We start from the raw sequence: 15,495 nt of genomic DNA, 5'->3' as shown, positions 1-15,495 counted from the left end.
TTTCCAAACGCAATTTATGTTGCGTTTCTGTTGTGTCCCTCGTAATTTTGTTTTGGTTAATACGTGCATATATTGCTTTGTAAATATTTATTTAAAAAACTAATCTCCTTAATTGAGGGAAATTTATTAACATTTCAGTTGTCTGTTAGGTCGAAAGAGGAAAATTCTAAGCTGTGACTCAAGAAAAGTGCAAATATGATCAAATATGGACAAATTAAGGACATGGTTATCAGACCGTGTAGATGTTAAAATTAAAGGTAGGCTTTTATACAGGTCCAGGGACCATTGGTTTTGAAACTGTATGGATTTGATAGATGATGAAGATGAGTGAGTACTACTCGGACAAACCATGCAGTATTTTTGGGTGAGCTCTCTTGTGTGACGTTTAATGACATATCATTTGATCGTTTACTTCCGTTTTAAATATGTATGTATATGTATGCATGAAAATAACTTTGTGTTTGTAGTCTTTGTGTGTTTTGTTGCCTGTTTTAAAATGCATTTGGTAGTGTACGATTCGGTTGGCACAGTATCACTTTGTTGTGTTTTGTATTTATCTCTATGCACAAGGCAAAAATTACAAACATATTATATTATATTTTAGAAAGGTATTGAATGTGGGAAATCTTTAGACATATCAAAAGATAACAAACACCCATTTCATCAATGATGCTAATTATGACTTGGAACAATGCAAAGGCTTTTAGGTGGGCCCTTCTAACTCCCCTTTTTTATTAAAACAGGTTTCTCTTTTAATACTACAGTACATTACAGATTGATGAATATGTCTAGAATATAAGGGTGCACAATACATATACTATCATTTACTGTCAACTATAATACCTGAATCCTGTTTTTCTCATGTTAATTAAGTAAAATCCTTATACATGCTAACAAAAAGGCCTCACCTGTGGGCACAGCACTCTGACATAACGTTAATGGGTGCAACAAAGTGCAATCAGTTTATAATAAAACACCCGTGGTAGTCGGGGTGGAATGTCCCAAAAAAATCGATAAATGGACCATTTGATCATAAACTCTATTATTCTTGCCATAACAGGCAGCATGCAACATATTTCGGCACGCCCACTCTCGCTGCTGCATGTTTATTTTGCAGGTTGCGCTTGTTTCACTATAACAATGGAGCTGGAAAGGCGGTGCCTCATATTCGAACTGTAGCCAGCTGGCACGACTCCGCCCAAACAAGTCACCCCAGTAATATATCTAACGCACCTGTATTACCGTAGTTTGGCACGCGCATTTACGCTCGGTGCTGAGACTAAATCCGCGCTCGCGCACGAAATCCATTTACAGTCCGGTAGTACAGAGGGCCCGGTCGGTACTCTGCTCCGTCAGTCAAACAATCCACTCGATTAAAGCATCGGACAAACGTTAAACCGTGTTGAGAGCGGCGGCGACGGCAACGGCGACGGCGGTCCCTTGGTGAAACACTCTGACAGAGCAGGAGCCGTTTGGAGAGGAAGAATGGCGGATTCGAGCAGCACCGCAGCAGTCGGGGCCGCAGGCTCCAACAGCGCTGCTGCTGCCGGGGCGACTGGCACTGTTGCGCATGATGGAGCGCCCGGAGCAGCGGGATCCAAGACCGGTTCCGAGTCCGTGAAGGGCCAGATATTCGATGTGGGCCCCCGTTACACGAACCTGTCTTACATCGGGGAGGGGGCGTACGGAATGGTGTGGTGAGTTGTGCTTGTCGTCTCTGCTGGGCTACCGTAGTATCTGAATCAAAAGTGCTAGCTAACGTAAGCTGTTTGTTAGCAAATACTGTCAGCCAGCTAATCTTAGCTCTTGTGTGCAACAAACGTTTAACAGAAAATGAGAGTGCGGTCACGATGTTTGTATTTTCAATAGCTGCCCAACATTCAGACATTGTTGAACCTCAATAAGCCCAGCTTGTGTTTAGCAGGTTAGCTGACTAGCTACAGGCGTGGCTATCAGCTTTACAGGAAACAAGATTGGGAGTGATTGCGCAGGACGTAGTTTGCTATCTGATCAGAAATCGTTTGCAGACTGCATTTTACCACAGATTTCCAACTAGTTGTCGCTGTGGCCATTTGTTTCTTCCGGTATCTGTCTCCCAGTCACATTAATCTGTACTTCAGTTCTTAAACATTCAGCCTGCAGTAAAGCCGCTGCAGAGGATGCAAGTGGGATTTGTTAGTTGTAGCGAGGGAGGCCTTTCCTCGTGTTATCGCTGTTTGTAATCTACAGCCTTGTGTGGACATGTTGAACAACCCTGTTACTCTTGGTATCAATGCCAAGTCAGTGCTACCGACGCTGAGCTGTGAACACGATCAGATGTGACAGCGCTGTGTGTCAGTGTAAAGTGGATGGTAGCAGGAGAGCTGGGCCCACACATCCACTCCAACAGGACTCACCGTGTGGATCACTCGCATCTCAGGAGTGTGTCAGCACGGTGCTGTTTTGTTTGTGTCATCATGGTCACGTGATTCCACTGTTGCAGCATTTGGTGTTTGTAAACATTGTCAACACCCATTGGTTGGTACAGTGTAAGAAAACCGAATATATGGCGTTACACTAGCTTCAAAACGGCGTACAGATGTTTCTTTTACAGCTGTTATTGTTCATGTCAGTGCATTTCAGCCATTGAAGAAGGAACAGTGCCCGTGAACTTGAGCAGATCATGCCGTGTGTTGTGCAATAAGAGAAAATGCTTTTACCAATAGGAAAGATGTGATGTAACGGTTGTTCCTGTTGTTGGTGAGTGCCTGTGTAAAAACCTAGCTTGGATGTTTTTTTTTCCCCACAAAGGGAATCAAGCGATCAGTGAAAGGTCTGACAGGTTTGGCACTGAAATTTACAGGGGGATTGACCGTAAATGCAACAGACCCAGAAACACATCATTCACTGCTGCACTCAGCACTGCCTGTTCTCCATCTACTCTACACCTACACCACACTGACACTGCACCTACACTCAGGCCTACACCTACAGCACTTCACAACATATCACAGCAAAAAAAAAGATGCGTGTCACATGTGCATCTTGGCAGTGGAGACGGTCAGACAACGCCCTATTTGGAGCTTAGTACCAGCCCAGTTTCTGATAGTCATTGTGTGTGAAGTATGCAGTGTGTAATATGAGACCTGTCTTGTGCTTTCCACCCTGTCCAGCTCTGCCATGGACAACATGACGAGCCAGCGTGTTGCCATCAAGAAAATCAGCCCTTTTGAGCACCAGACATACTGCCAGCGCACACTGAGGGAAATCAAGATCCTGCTGCGTTTCCACCATGAGAATATCATCGGCATCAACGACATTCTCAGGGCACGGCACATTGACAACATGAGGGATGTGTATCCTTTCATGGTGTCACTGCATTTTTCTACATAGTGTTCATGCATATGTCACATATTCCCCAAACTTATTTTAATATAGGATTCAACTGATTAATTAAAAATTTAAAAAATAGCTCATCCTTAGTCTTTAACTGCTAAAAGCATTTAATTTCTTGTTTCAGGCTGACTCAACACTGCACAATTGCAAGGAAATCAACAGTTTCAATGATCTTTGCAACAACAAAAAAAAGCACTAAAAAAGAAACGGGTTGATTTTTTTTAATTATTTTTTTTTAATATATAAAGTGCCACACTTGCTATAAGTGTAACACTCAGAAAGTTTTCATTTAACCATGTTGGGGTCAATAACTCATAACAAAACAGTGTGCAGTGACATTTGAAGAGTCATTAACACTATTGCAACAGCTTTGTTTTTTCACTTGAAGTATGTGGCTTTGAGAACTCTGCTGTGACTACACCTGACCAAAAATGATTGAGGTGTGTGGTGCAGTTAAACCCAACAAATGAACAAAGACTAGTTTGACCAAAAGTTCAATAGTTAAAAGGGAAGAAGAAATTAATGTTTTGGCTGGACAAGCTGACTTAAGGCTGCAAATGAAATATAGATATCCCAGAGCTGCTGGTCTTCCTGAACATTATTTTCAACTGCAGTTTCTGAAATATGCAATTTTTATTAGCTTGTTGAATAACATTGTCTAATAGAAGTTGGAACCAAAGTTGATACAAAAGACATTAAAGGAGCTTTGATATGTTGGCATATTCCAGAGGTAAAAATGCAAGATGTTTTCGGTGACTAGGCACAAATGTTGTGAGTAACCCATCTAAACTGTGAGCACCCTCTTAATCGATCATTTAAGAATTTACTAGTTCTGTTTCAACTTTGCTGTTTCCATTCAGCCACGTTATTCAGGTCAGTCCTAGTGACCATCTGCAAAGCAGCTAGCACTGGACCGTGGGCATGGCCGGTCAGTGACTCGCTGTGACTGCCTGCTGCCCTGGCAGTTTCTCTCTGAAAAGCTCCTTTGTCCCCTGAAAAACGGAAAGGAAATGTGTGATGTCCTTGTGTTTTTTTTTGTGTCTGGTTTTCTTGTTTGATCTGCCTGGTTGCTCCACTTTGTTGTATTGTGTTGTTGCTGACTTGTGATGACTCCTGATTTAGGGTTGATGTTACAATATCCAGAGACAGAGACAACAGCAGGGCCTGTCCTGTTATATCAGCATGACTGTTGAGGCAGTAGTAAGGCACTGACGAGAGTTATTAATTTTGCAGGTATTTGGTCTTAAACCAAAGTATTAGACAAATAGAAATTTTGACTTGATGGTTGTTCTAGAGGAAAAGTCAAGGGACCTTCAAAGTTATTACAGTTTATCCTGAGAAGGATATAAATGTTTACAAAATTTCATGGCAGTCCATCCAGTAAGCTGAAATATTTCAGTCTGGACCAAAGTGGTGGACTGATTGACTGACATTGCCATCCCTAGAGCCACGCCAGCGGCATGGATAAAAGGTTTCTCTTTGTGGAGCTGCAAGATTCTGCTAAAGGACATTAGTGCTGATGTTTCAGACTTCTCTGGGCTCGTGTCTGTCTGTCTGTCTGTCTGTGTGTCTCATTCATGATAGAAAAACTCTCAAATGAGACACTACATATTTTAGTTGCCACTGTAGTTTCTGTGGTCACATTTTTTTTAAGGTTTCTGATGTATGACTTGAGTAACAAAATTGTTGCAATACAATCATTGCATCTATTAGACATGACTAAGTTTCAGTTTGTCTACATGATATGAGTCGAGAAAACATGACGGAGAATCATTGCATCCAGAAGCTGGAAGCTGGTCCAGTCAGTGAGCTACGGAGTGTGGTTTAGATGATGATGTGCCTGATTCAGCAGCTCTCGGCTCGATTTATTTATTTTTTTTTTTTTTAAATTCATTAACTTCCATTGTATAATGCAGGAAACATTTAAAAACGGCCCTTATGTTTTATCTTTGATATAGTCAGTTGTTGTCCCTCCTTGACCCGTGCGTCCTTCCAGCTACATCGTGCAGACTCTGATGGAGACGGACCTGTACAAGCTGCTGAAGAGCCAGAGACTGAGCAACGACCATGTCTGCTACTTCCTCTACCAGATCCTGCGAGGCCTCAAGTACATTCACTCAGCCAATGTGTTGCACCGTGACCTCAAACCCTCCAACCTGCTCATCAACACCACCTGCGACCTCAAGGTCAGCTCACACACACACACACACACACATCATTTCTGGTAGATTTTACACATGCACATACAAGAAAACTACATTTAATAACTTTGCATAGCGCATATGTTACATTTATATGTTGTAAATTTGGTATAGATATTAAACATATCTCTGTGTCGAAGTTACTATTTGGTATCGGGTACGCTTAACTTCATTTTGGAGGCAAAAGGGGATATTTTCTTGATCTCACATGGTGTTTTAAAGTCAAATGCTTCAGTTCCTTTCACTAAGAACCATAATGTGTTTTTTAGCCATTATGTTTATTTAAGCATTGGCACCAGTAGCAAGAAAGAATCCCAGGAATGTTGGATACGGGTGATGGATTGACGCAAGCCCTTCCTGACCCTGCCAAGAAACCAGAGTTGTCACTATTTAAATGATGCAGACTTTCACACTTAAAATGTGCTGTTTTAAAGTTAAAGTTACATGACAACACAGGTGAGCCTTAATCCCCTCCTCTGACGTCCTGTTGTCTCTTCTTACCTTGTCTGAATGGACTTAGCTTTTTTTTTTCCCATCTAGGTCTAGTTGAGGCTTTTTTAAGTGTAACGCTTGAAAATACAAACACTAAATTGGTATGTTGTATTAAAAGAAAAAGGAAAAAAAAGAAAAGCCCTGAAGGCATTTTCCTTTCCTGATTCCACAATGTTCTCAGGCATCTGTTTCTTTTTTTAGCATGTAAGTGGCTGAACATGAAGTGGCCTAAAGTGTAATACTGCTGGAGTGTCTACAGCAGAGATTATCAATGAAGATCTAAACAATGTAAATGAATAACTTTTACTGTCCAGTTAGGTGTCAGTACTTTAGGATTTAGGAAAGGACTTTAGGCAGTTTCAATAACACAATACAGCCTTGGTGCCGGGGCTGGTCACTTTTTGATATATCATCATCACAAGCTACTAGGAAACATAACTGAGGCCATCGTCATCAGTGGGTTTTTATTTTATTCATTTATTTATTTATTTTTGTTGTTGTTTTTTTGGGGGTGAAATGAGCCATCAGGGTTCTCTTTGCTCTTTGGCGTGTTGTTCAGCCTCAGAGTACACTTGTGAACTCTCGGCAGCCAACCATCAATCCCTGGATTAGTTGATCATGTGGGAGGAGTGAAGAACAAAGGCAGCACATATTGTTGCAGCTTTCTGATCCATTCCACTCCAAGACAAAAAAATCAAAATAAACCCTTATAACTGCAGCTACACATTACATCATTACATCTATGGCGTTGTGCCACTATTGTTACTTTAGTATGTGTAGTGTAATACTAAAACCACCATTAAGCCCCCCATTTCTCCCCACTTGTACACCGTGTACTGTAATGCTCTGCTGGATTACTGCCGGGCTCCAGATTTCCTGCAGTTTAGTCATTTGATGAAACAAAAACATAATTTAGAAGCCTTCAAAAAGAGGCCTCAAGAGTAAAAAGATTTCAGGAGAAATAAAGTTTATGAGACAAGCATAAAAACAGGAACTGCAGGAACTGTGTAAAACTTTTACAAACTCACCAGCTCTCTTACCTGACCAACCACTTCTCGTCAGCTGTTCAGTTTCGAAAGGTCTATGAGTGACTTGTAAATCTGACCAGTGATTAATATGATAAGTGTGACCAGCTTGCAGACTGATGTTGACCTTTGACCCTCTTTGCTGTCCTCAGATCTGCGACTTTGGCCTGGCACGGATAGCCGACCCCGAGCACGACCACACAGGTTTCTTGACTGAGTACGTGGCTACACGTTGGTACAGGGCTCCAGAAATCATGCTCAACTCAAAGGTAGGTGTGCGCCTGACTGATGTGGATTTTGTATTTGACTAGATAGTTTCTCAGTTAGTTGACTGTGTGTGTGTGTGTGTGTGTGTGTGTGTGTGTGTGTGTGTGTGTGTGTGTGTGTGTGTGTGTGCGCGTGTGCGTGTGTGTGTGTCTGTGTCTGTTTCAGGGCTACTCTAAGTCCATCGACATCTGGTCAGTGGGCTGCATCTTGGCTGAGATGTTGTCCAACAAGCCTATCTTCCCTGGGAAACACTACTTGGACCAGCTCAACCACATACTGGGTGAGACACTGTTCTCAGTCATTTCTGCAAGATGTTAACACCATGCACTATAACATCACAGCCATATTGAAAAATGTCCCTTACTCTCCTCTGTGTGCAGGCGTCCTTGGCTCTCCATCTCAAGAAGATCTGAACTGCATCATCAACATGAAGGCGAGGAATTACCTGCAGTCCCTGCCTGAAAAACCCAAGATCCCCTGGGAGAAGCTCTTCTACAAGGCGGACTCTAAAGGTAGAGTGATGCTGCTCATTTGTAGCCATTGAATGTGAGAAAAGAAGACATTTATTTAAAATAACAAAACCTAGACTAATCTGAGGGAGGAGCTGGAGGCTGAAGATGCTTTGTAGCGCTCTGAGCTCTGTATTGAACATGACACAGATGTCGCTGTGCGGTCAAACTAACTGTTGGCTGTGAAAATGACTTTGCAGGTGAAATGATTCTGTTGTAACTGCTGTAATTGGATCAGTGACATTAACAAAGACATTTTAAAGTCACATTCATTTATATTATTATTATTATTATTATTATTATTATTATTATTATTATTATTATTATTATTATTATTATTATTATTATTATTATTATTATTATTATTATTATTATTTATAGCCTGAAAGGATATTTTTTACAACAGCCTTTAATGTATAATTATTATAATAATTTAGAAGCTACATTAGAAATTCATCAAGATTATCTAGTGAAGTGGTATTTTGGCAAATTTATCATGGTATTAATATTAAAGTTATTTAGATTAGTGGGATAGTAAAATCATATTCAGTGTTCCTCAAATTTAACTCAAATTACTATTATAAAATATGTATATAATGTCTTGATAGAGAGCATAAAAGAAATGTAAAAAAAACTTGAGTATATTAAATTGAACTATTTTATCATTGTTTAAAATCCCTGAATTGAAGTTTCAGTCCAGTAAATATTTTGACAAAGCTGTATTTTATATTGCTGCACAACCTGGTGACTGAACTAATTTAAAGTTCTTGATGAATCTATCGCAGCTCTGGACCTGCTGGGCCGCATGTTGACCTTTAACCCCATCAAGCGTATCAGCGTTGAGGAGGCCCTGGCTCATCCCTACCTGGAGCAGTACTACGATCCCACAGATGAGGTACGCATAGAGATCGAAGTTGTAAGAGCAGCAGTGTCTTTTTGAATGCTCGCTCGATCAGTATTAAAACTGTGCTGCACTGAATTTGCCCGAAATGAGGAACAACAACACTTAGTATTGAGCTTTGCACAAATGTCGGTGGCAGAAGGGGTTATTAATTCAAACATGTTCGTCAACCACGAGCCAAGCTTTAATTGTAAGCCTTTCTGCTTTGTGCTGGGAAGCCTCTTAGCTGTGTTTGGAATGCAATTAGTATGAAGTTTGCTCCATGGTTCAGCCTGAGACTGGGTAAAGAATGTAATCACTCATCACATCTTAATTTGTGTAAGGATGAAGATGTGATTGCGTGATTATGTAGAAAGCTAAAGCGTGGATTTCTTCCTTTTGTTTTTCCAGTATTTTTAATTGTACTTCTTGTTCTTTCTGTTTTCTTTTTTAGGTTTTCCCATTCAACAGCAGTACTAAGCTTTAAATCCTAACTTTAGGCTAAGGGTGAACAATATGCAAAAAAAATTATACTTAAATTATTTTGGCAGATATTGCGATATGAGTCACGATTTCAGTTGGAATGGTAATTATTGCATTTCATTTTCACTGAAAAAAAAATAGAAATGATGATGATGTTTTGTACCAAACAAGCAGGTTCCCTTACCTCTGGCAATATGTTTTGGGGGCATCTCTGTAGCACCACAATGCTTGATTGATGGTACAATATGTTGTGATACATTTTACCTTTTATAGAAATATTGCAGCTCCTGTGATTTGGATATTGCAATTTTGATAATAATTTGATAAATTGTTCAGCCCTAGTTTAAACACTGTTTCCAGATCATTGCTGCTGTTGTTTTGGTAAATTTAATAACTGTGTGCACAATGTTGCAACTGTGAAATGGAAGTACAGAACAGTTTTCACACCGCACTTCTCAATTTTAGCACTGAAGGGTTGTTAAATGTAAATGTGTGTGTGTGTGTGTGTGTGTAGCCAGTTGCAGAGGAGCCCTTCACCTTCTCCATGGAGCTGGACGACCTTCCCAAGGAGAAGCTGAAGGAACTGATCTTTGAGGAAACGGCTCGTTTCCAGGAAACCTACCAGGGCTCCTGAGACACACAGGTACATAAGAAATGAAACCCAAACACACACCTCCACAGCAGCCTGCACCAGCAGAGCCACAGTCCAGTACCTGCTCTGGTAAAAGCAAGTTAAGCAAAAGAAAACAGCTTCAATCAGCTATCTGCATGTGTCAAAAAGATGCATGCTTTGTCTGATTTGTTTTCTTAAAACTGTGAGAGCTTTGAATTGAATAGTTTGATTTGAGACCACTAGATGTCAGTGGAGCTCCCGTGATTCGTGCGTGCATGTAAAAACACCCAAACCTCAGCAGCAAGTTTTAAAGCCAGTGAACCTGTTTGCTGTCACACAGAGACAACAGGACAGTAATATATGAATAGAAAATATGTGCTTGTCCAGCTTCATGTGATGTGATTATGGCTTATGTAAATGAATAAACATGATGTCAGAAGCCTTTAAATGTAATTTTCCATGTTCACTGAATGGACAGATTAGATTCAGGCTACAAGACATTTTGTTCCAAATACTAAAGTAATAATTACAGGATCAACACAAACTTAAAAACTTCCTCTGGTCTTTGTTTTTCTACAACCTGGGCTCTTATTTCCTTAGTTTAGACCTTAGTTGTGGTTCCTGTCACTGTGGGGAGGTGGTGACGTCAGTCTTGCATATTATCTAAACCATTTGTTTGGGAGTGAAAACAACTGTGGCAGGTTAAAATGTGAAAGTTCTGAAAGTGAAAGTTATTACCTGAACAGTGAATTGTTCATGTCTGTCAAATTTTACAGAGTAAACCTTGACTGCATTTTAAAACCTTTTTTTCTTCAGTTTTCCATGCAGCAATATGTAATCAGCTCATCTTAGTTTTCATCTCCGCTGCATCTCTCAAATCTTACTATAAATAATAGGGATGGGTCAAAATCCTTTATTTGATAAGAATTGTGTCTTTAGGATGTCACAGTCACGAGAATGTGACTTAATATTTAATGTTTAATGTTCATTAATTAAAAGTCTGGATCTGTTTTCTAGCCCTAAAGAGTGACAAAGCCACGCAGAGGCTCGGAACAAGAAGACTCCAAATGACATGCTAAAACAAAAAGAAAAAGGAATCTTCAAGAAACCAACAAAAAGAGAAAACAAGAAATATGAACATTTAACTGCTTATCTTTCCATTTCTACTGCAAGAGAGAGCTAAGTTTAACTTTGATTTCTGTGGTTGGGTGGGGTGGTAGGGTCTGTCGTACTCATACTGTTTCAGTTTTGTCCATGTTGGACTCTCCCTCCTCTCGCCTCACGTTTGCCTCCAGTCAAATGTCCCGACTCCCACTGTCCCATCTGCCGTAACTCACTGCTCCTCTCCTCTCCTCTCCTCTCCTCTCCTCTCTTCTCTTCTCCTTTCCTCTCCTCTCCTCTCCTCTCTTCTCTTCTCTTCTCCTTTCCTCTCCTCTCCTCTCCTCTCCTCTCCTTTCCTCTCCTCTCCTCATCACACTCCTTTGTTCATCTCTCCTGCTCCTGTCGCTGATCTGTCTGTCGCTCCCTCTCATATAAACACATACTACTGTATTAACCAACACCATAACTCTCTTGTCTTGCTCCATGTAAATTACAACCTGGAAAAATTGAGGGCTAAAAGAACGGGGATGTTAATCGGGTGTGTGTATGTATATACAAAAATATAAAAGCTTTTTTTTTTTCTTTTTTCTTTTTTTTTCTTTTTAAGTGTGCTTGTTGCAGTTTTCGTTTGTATACTGTTGTTTGAGTGTTTTCGAATCAGTTCAGAGTCGTATTTGTATGTTTTGGGGTTTATATTTGCAAGTCATTTTTGAACTCTTGATTTTGAGACAAACATTCAGTGTTTTTACTGGCATGTTGGCAGGTTTATAGATTTCTTTGTTGTCGCTTTTTTTTTTTTTTTTTCTTACAAAAAACAAAAACAAAAAAACAACCGCGTATGATGTTCATATGAATGCATGCATTCCTGAAATTTACCAAAGTGGCAGAGAGATGCAAGGACCTTGGCTGGGGAGCAACTAAGGAATATCAGTTTTTACCTTAACTACATTGATCTGCAACTCGTATCAGGGGCAGACAAACTGAACTGAACAAAACCGTTATATTCAGGAGGCGCTGCATGTTCAGAGCAAATCACACCGAAGCAGAGAGCATAAAATAGATTCCATGATTGCCTGTTCAGTCAGATTTCTTTCACCTGTGATGCCTAAGCCCCATTTTCCAGAACGTTCATGTGTTCTTACTGCAGTCCTCTCCAACAGCTCACAAATTAGCACCGTGGAGGCTTGAAACGCCAAACACGTGATGCTCAGTGTCCACCTCAGTTAACAGAAGTTCTGTAGTGAAAGAAATGCCACCAGAACATTGATGTAAGCCACTGGTATAACAATATTATATTGTCCACATTTGGCCCTGTAAAGTCACTTTTCTATTAAAGACAACCAACATCAAATAACGTATCCACCGTCAGCATTACATTCCTATGTTAAATTACATTCCTGTAACAAATACATAGCAGCTGACTGGTGAACTATTTGTCTCATGACACCACTGAAGCCCTCTCTCTTCCTCGGCTCCTCTGAACCCTAATTTTCACTGTAACCATTTTTAGGGAACACCTTGTTCTGGAAAATGGGGGGTGTAGTTGACATCAGCCTTTCCATCGCTCAGTGCTGTTTTTGGACTGTGTTCCTGTGTGCTGCTGTTTGATCCAGGACGACCACATGGAGTCAGAAGTGTTGGCAGGCTGAGACCTAAAGTGATAGTGAAGGCCCAAATCTGAATAACTTAATATTCATACATTCAAACGGACGCAATTTTCGGCAAGCATTTTTAGATTATGGTTATCTCGGCCTACATACCTTTGTCACGGCGGACACTTGGACTTGTCTTAGCAGAGGGAAACGCAGTTTCCCAGTAAATCATGCCAGTGATCCAGCACACTCACAGTAACAGGACCCTGACACTCGCTCACCTGAATGGAATGTCCTAATTACTGATGTTGTGAGTAACACCTGTGCTTCTCCTGCTGCGACACGCCGAAACGTCTGCCGTGGGAAAAAGTCCTGTCGATTTATGTGTGTGTTGAATGTAACTGGCCTGAGTTTGAGAAGTCTGTCACTGCAGCTTGGCGTTCTCCGGTTTTGTTGCGAACATTTACGAGAACAGCGCCTCCTGTAGGACTACTGCAAAAACAAAAACAGCTAAAACGGTCAAGAATGTCCCAGAGGAGTGCTGTACTGTTATTCCTGCTCAGTGCGCGGCCAAGCAACCATCAGCACTTCATGGTTGTACAGCATATATCCCAGTTTGCCCCTCTCTGCCCAGTTTTCTTTTTTGCGCTCCTGTTCCCTCCTCCCTTTGCCTGTGTGTTTTGTGTGTGTTTTCCCAGCCGCCTGTTAACATACTGGATGTGTATTTCTTTAATGTGGGTGATTATAGTGCTGTTCCTCAGAGATGGTTACTCGTGTGTCTTTGAGTGTGTGCACGTTATAGGCTACTACTTCTGTGTGTTCATTGTTCGCATCAGTCGTCAGTGTCTGCTCCCTCCTCTCCTCTGTGACCACCCACCGACCTGTGGGTCCAGCTCAGTCACCAGCTCAGTCTGCACTAATTTTTGCCTCTTGCACTGGGACCAGTAAGAGAAGCCCGCTCCCCTCCCTCCCTCCCAAAATGGACCAACACATGCAAAATCATCGGTTTGTTTGACATGGTAGGCGGTTCTCTCTCAAGCCATAGCCAGCACTGTGGGGTCAGTGTGAGGCTTTTTGGTGCATGTGGTGACGCTCGTTTTGTTCACCCTCCCAACTCTCACCACGCTTTAACCAAAAGGGCTGCCCCCCCCCCCCCCCCCTTATTTTTTCACACCTTTTTCTGCTTATCTACTGTGAGACTGATGAAGACCTTTTAATATCTCTGACTTTGCTGTCGCTTTCCTCCTCCCTCCTCAGAAAATCATGCCCCCCGCCCGTTGTCTCAGCTGATTCCTAGATCATGGACGGTCATACAAGCAGGAAAACTCGCTCCAATCACACAACTCAATCAGCACGCCAGCACTTTGTCTTTCCAGCCATGCTCTGTCCCCTTCGAGGTTGTTATTTTGGTCGGTCTTTCCCTCTCTGTCTCGTATCCTGCTCGTCCAGCTTTAAGTTTCCCCTGCTGCGTGTGTTTAAGGCTCATTGTCCGCAGTAATTTATGTCTGTGTAAAAGTGTTTCTGTATCTGCTCATGAGTAACATAAAGCCAAGACTCTTTGTCGTCTGTGTGTGTGTGTGCGCGTGTGTGTGTGTGTGTTGGAAGTGTGTATTGTTTCCTCACAGCTTGGGCCCTCTCCCTGCAGTTACCTGTGCTTTTACATCTGTGTGACTGTTTTTCTTTCTCTTCTTTTTGACCAACAAAGAAAACAGTCACACAAATATTTTTTTTTCCCTCCGACCTGCCACCAAACCAAACATCTCACTGGGTAACTAACCATGGGAATGAACCAAGAGGACCCCTTTTTTTGCAATCCTCCTGAGACACACACACACACACACACACACACACACACACACACTTCTCTCTCGCTGAGGAGTGTATCTGTGTGTTTGTGAAGTGTTGCACTTAAACACACCACATACATTCACACACAGTATCGACAAGTCTAAAGGCCTGTCAGTCTGAGGCCTCTTTCCAGATATTGTTGTTTTTAAATGGCTGTTCTTATTATTGCTATTGTTGTTATATTGGTGAGTTGTTGTATTTTTCTTTTTCTCTTCTTTCTTTCATTCTTTTTTTTTCTTTTTTTTTTTTACATAAAAGGGAGTTATAGTTGTATCATTTTTTTATTATTAGGATGTTTTTATTTGTATTTTTTTCTTCCTTATTTCTCTTATGGGTGAATTATTATTGGCAGTGTTTTCAATCTTTCTAAAAGTTAGGGTTTTTTTGTTTGTTTTTTCTTGTTTTTTTTGTATTGTTTTTTGTTTTGTTTTTTAATTTCCCCTCCAAGATCTTAGAAGGAATTATTTTAAAAGAAGATATAAGTAGACTGTCAAAGAGATATGAGTTATTGAGGGTTATAGTCTGTATATTCTATGGGTATTATGAATTAAACGATTAATAAAGAAACAGAATTATATACCTATAATTAAATAAAATTTCCTGATACTGTTACAACTGTCTGTGGATGTTTGTTTCTTTTCCTCTTGTAGTATTTAGTTCTTTCTTTTATGGTCCTTTCAGCACTTTTGAACTCACCCGTTCACCTGGACAAAGTTTCTTGACTATCTAAGGTAATAATTTGCTGTGATTCTGTTAATCTTTATCAGATAAGAAACATGGCTGACCTGACAACAGCAGCAAACTGCTTAGCTTAGTTTTAGTACGAGAACCCACGGCTCAGAAGAAACGGGAAATGAAGCCACACAACTATAAAGCTGATGTAAAACAACCACAAAGAGATGTGGTGTGTGGTCACTTTGCATCTCTTTCAGTCTGGGTGTCTTGCTCCTATAAAGGAGAGGTGGGGGGGTCTTTTCAAGGGCTATAGAGTATTTGGAGTTATAAATAGCAGCTACTTATTGATATTATTTAATATTAGATTATTTAAAGTTGTTTACTTGTCATTCATCTATCCTACTGAATAAATAATGTTAGTATTTATAATGTGA

At 40.7% G+C, this 15,495-nt stretch overlaps 1 protein-coding gene across 1 annotated transcript; it reads left to right on the top strand.

The window, feature by feature from the left end:
* Nucleotides 1-1,313: 1,313 nt before the first annotated feature.
* mapk3 (mitogen-activated protein kinase 3) lies at nucleotides 1,314-15,001 on the top strand. The gene is made up of 9 exons (XM_056400629.1): nucleotides 1,314-1,697; nucleotides 3,153-3,335; nucleotides 5,372-5,561; nucleotides 7,246-7,362; nucleotides 7,526-7,640; nucleotides 7,741-7,872; nucleotides 8,655-8,764; nucleotides 9,747-9,875; nucleotides 10,863-15,001. Exons 1-8 carry the CDS (start codon nucleotides 1,486-1,488, stop codon nucleotides 9,864-9,866), a joined length of 1,179 nt encoding a protein of 392 aa, XP_056256604.1. The 5' UTR covers nucleotides 1,314-1,485; the 3' UTR covers nucleotides 9,867-9,875; nucleotides 10,863-15,001.
* Nucleotides 15,002-15,495: the final 494 nt, after the last annotated feature.

This window comes from Seriola aureovittata, chromosome 17, assembly GCF_021018895.1.
Source record: "Seriola aureovittata isolate HTS-2021-v1 ecotype China chromosome 17, ASM2101889v1, whole genome shotgun sequence".
NCBI lineage: Eukaryota > Metazoa > Chordata > Actinopteri > Carangiformes > Carangidae > Seriola > Seriola aureovittata.
Note: the sequence above shows the minus strand (reverse complement) of the source record. Positions and strands in the feature narration are given on the sequence as shown.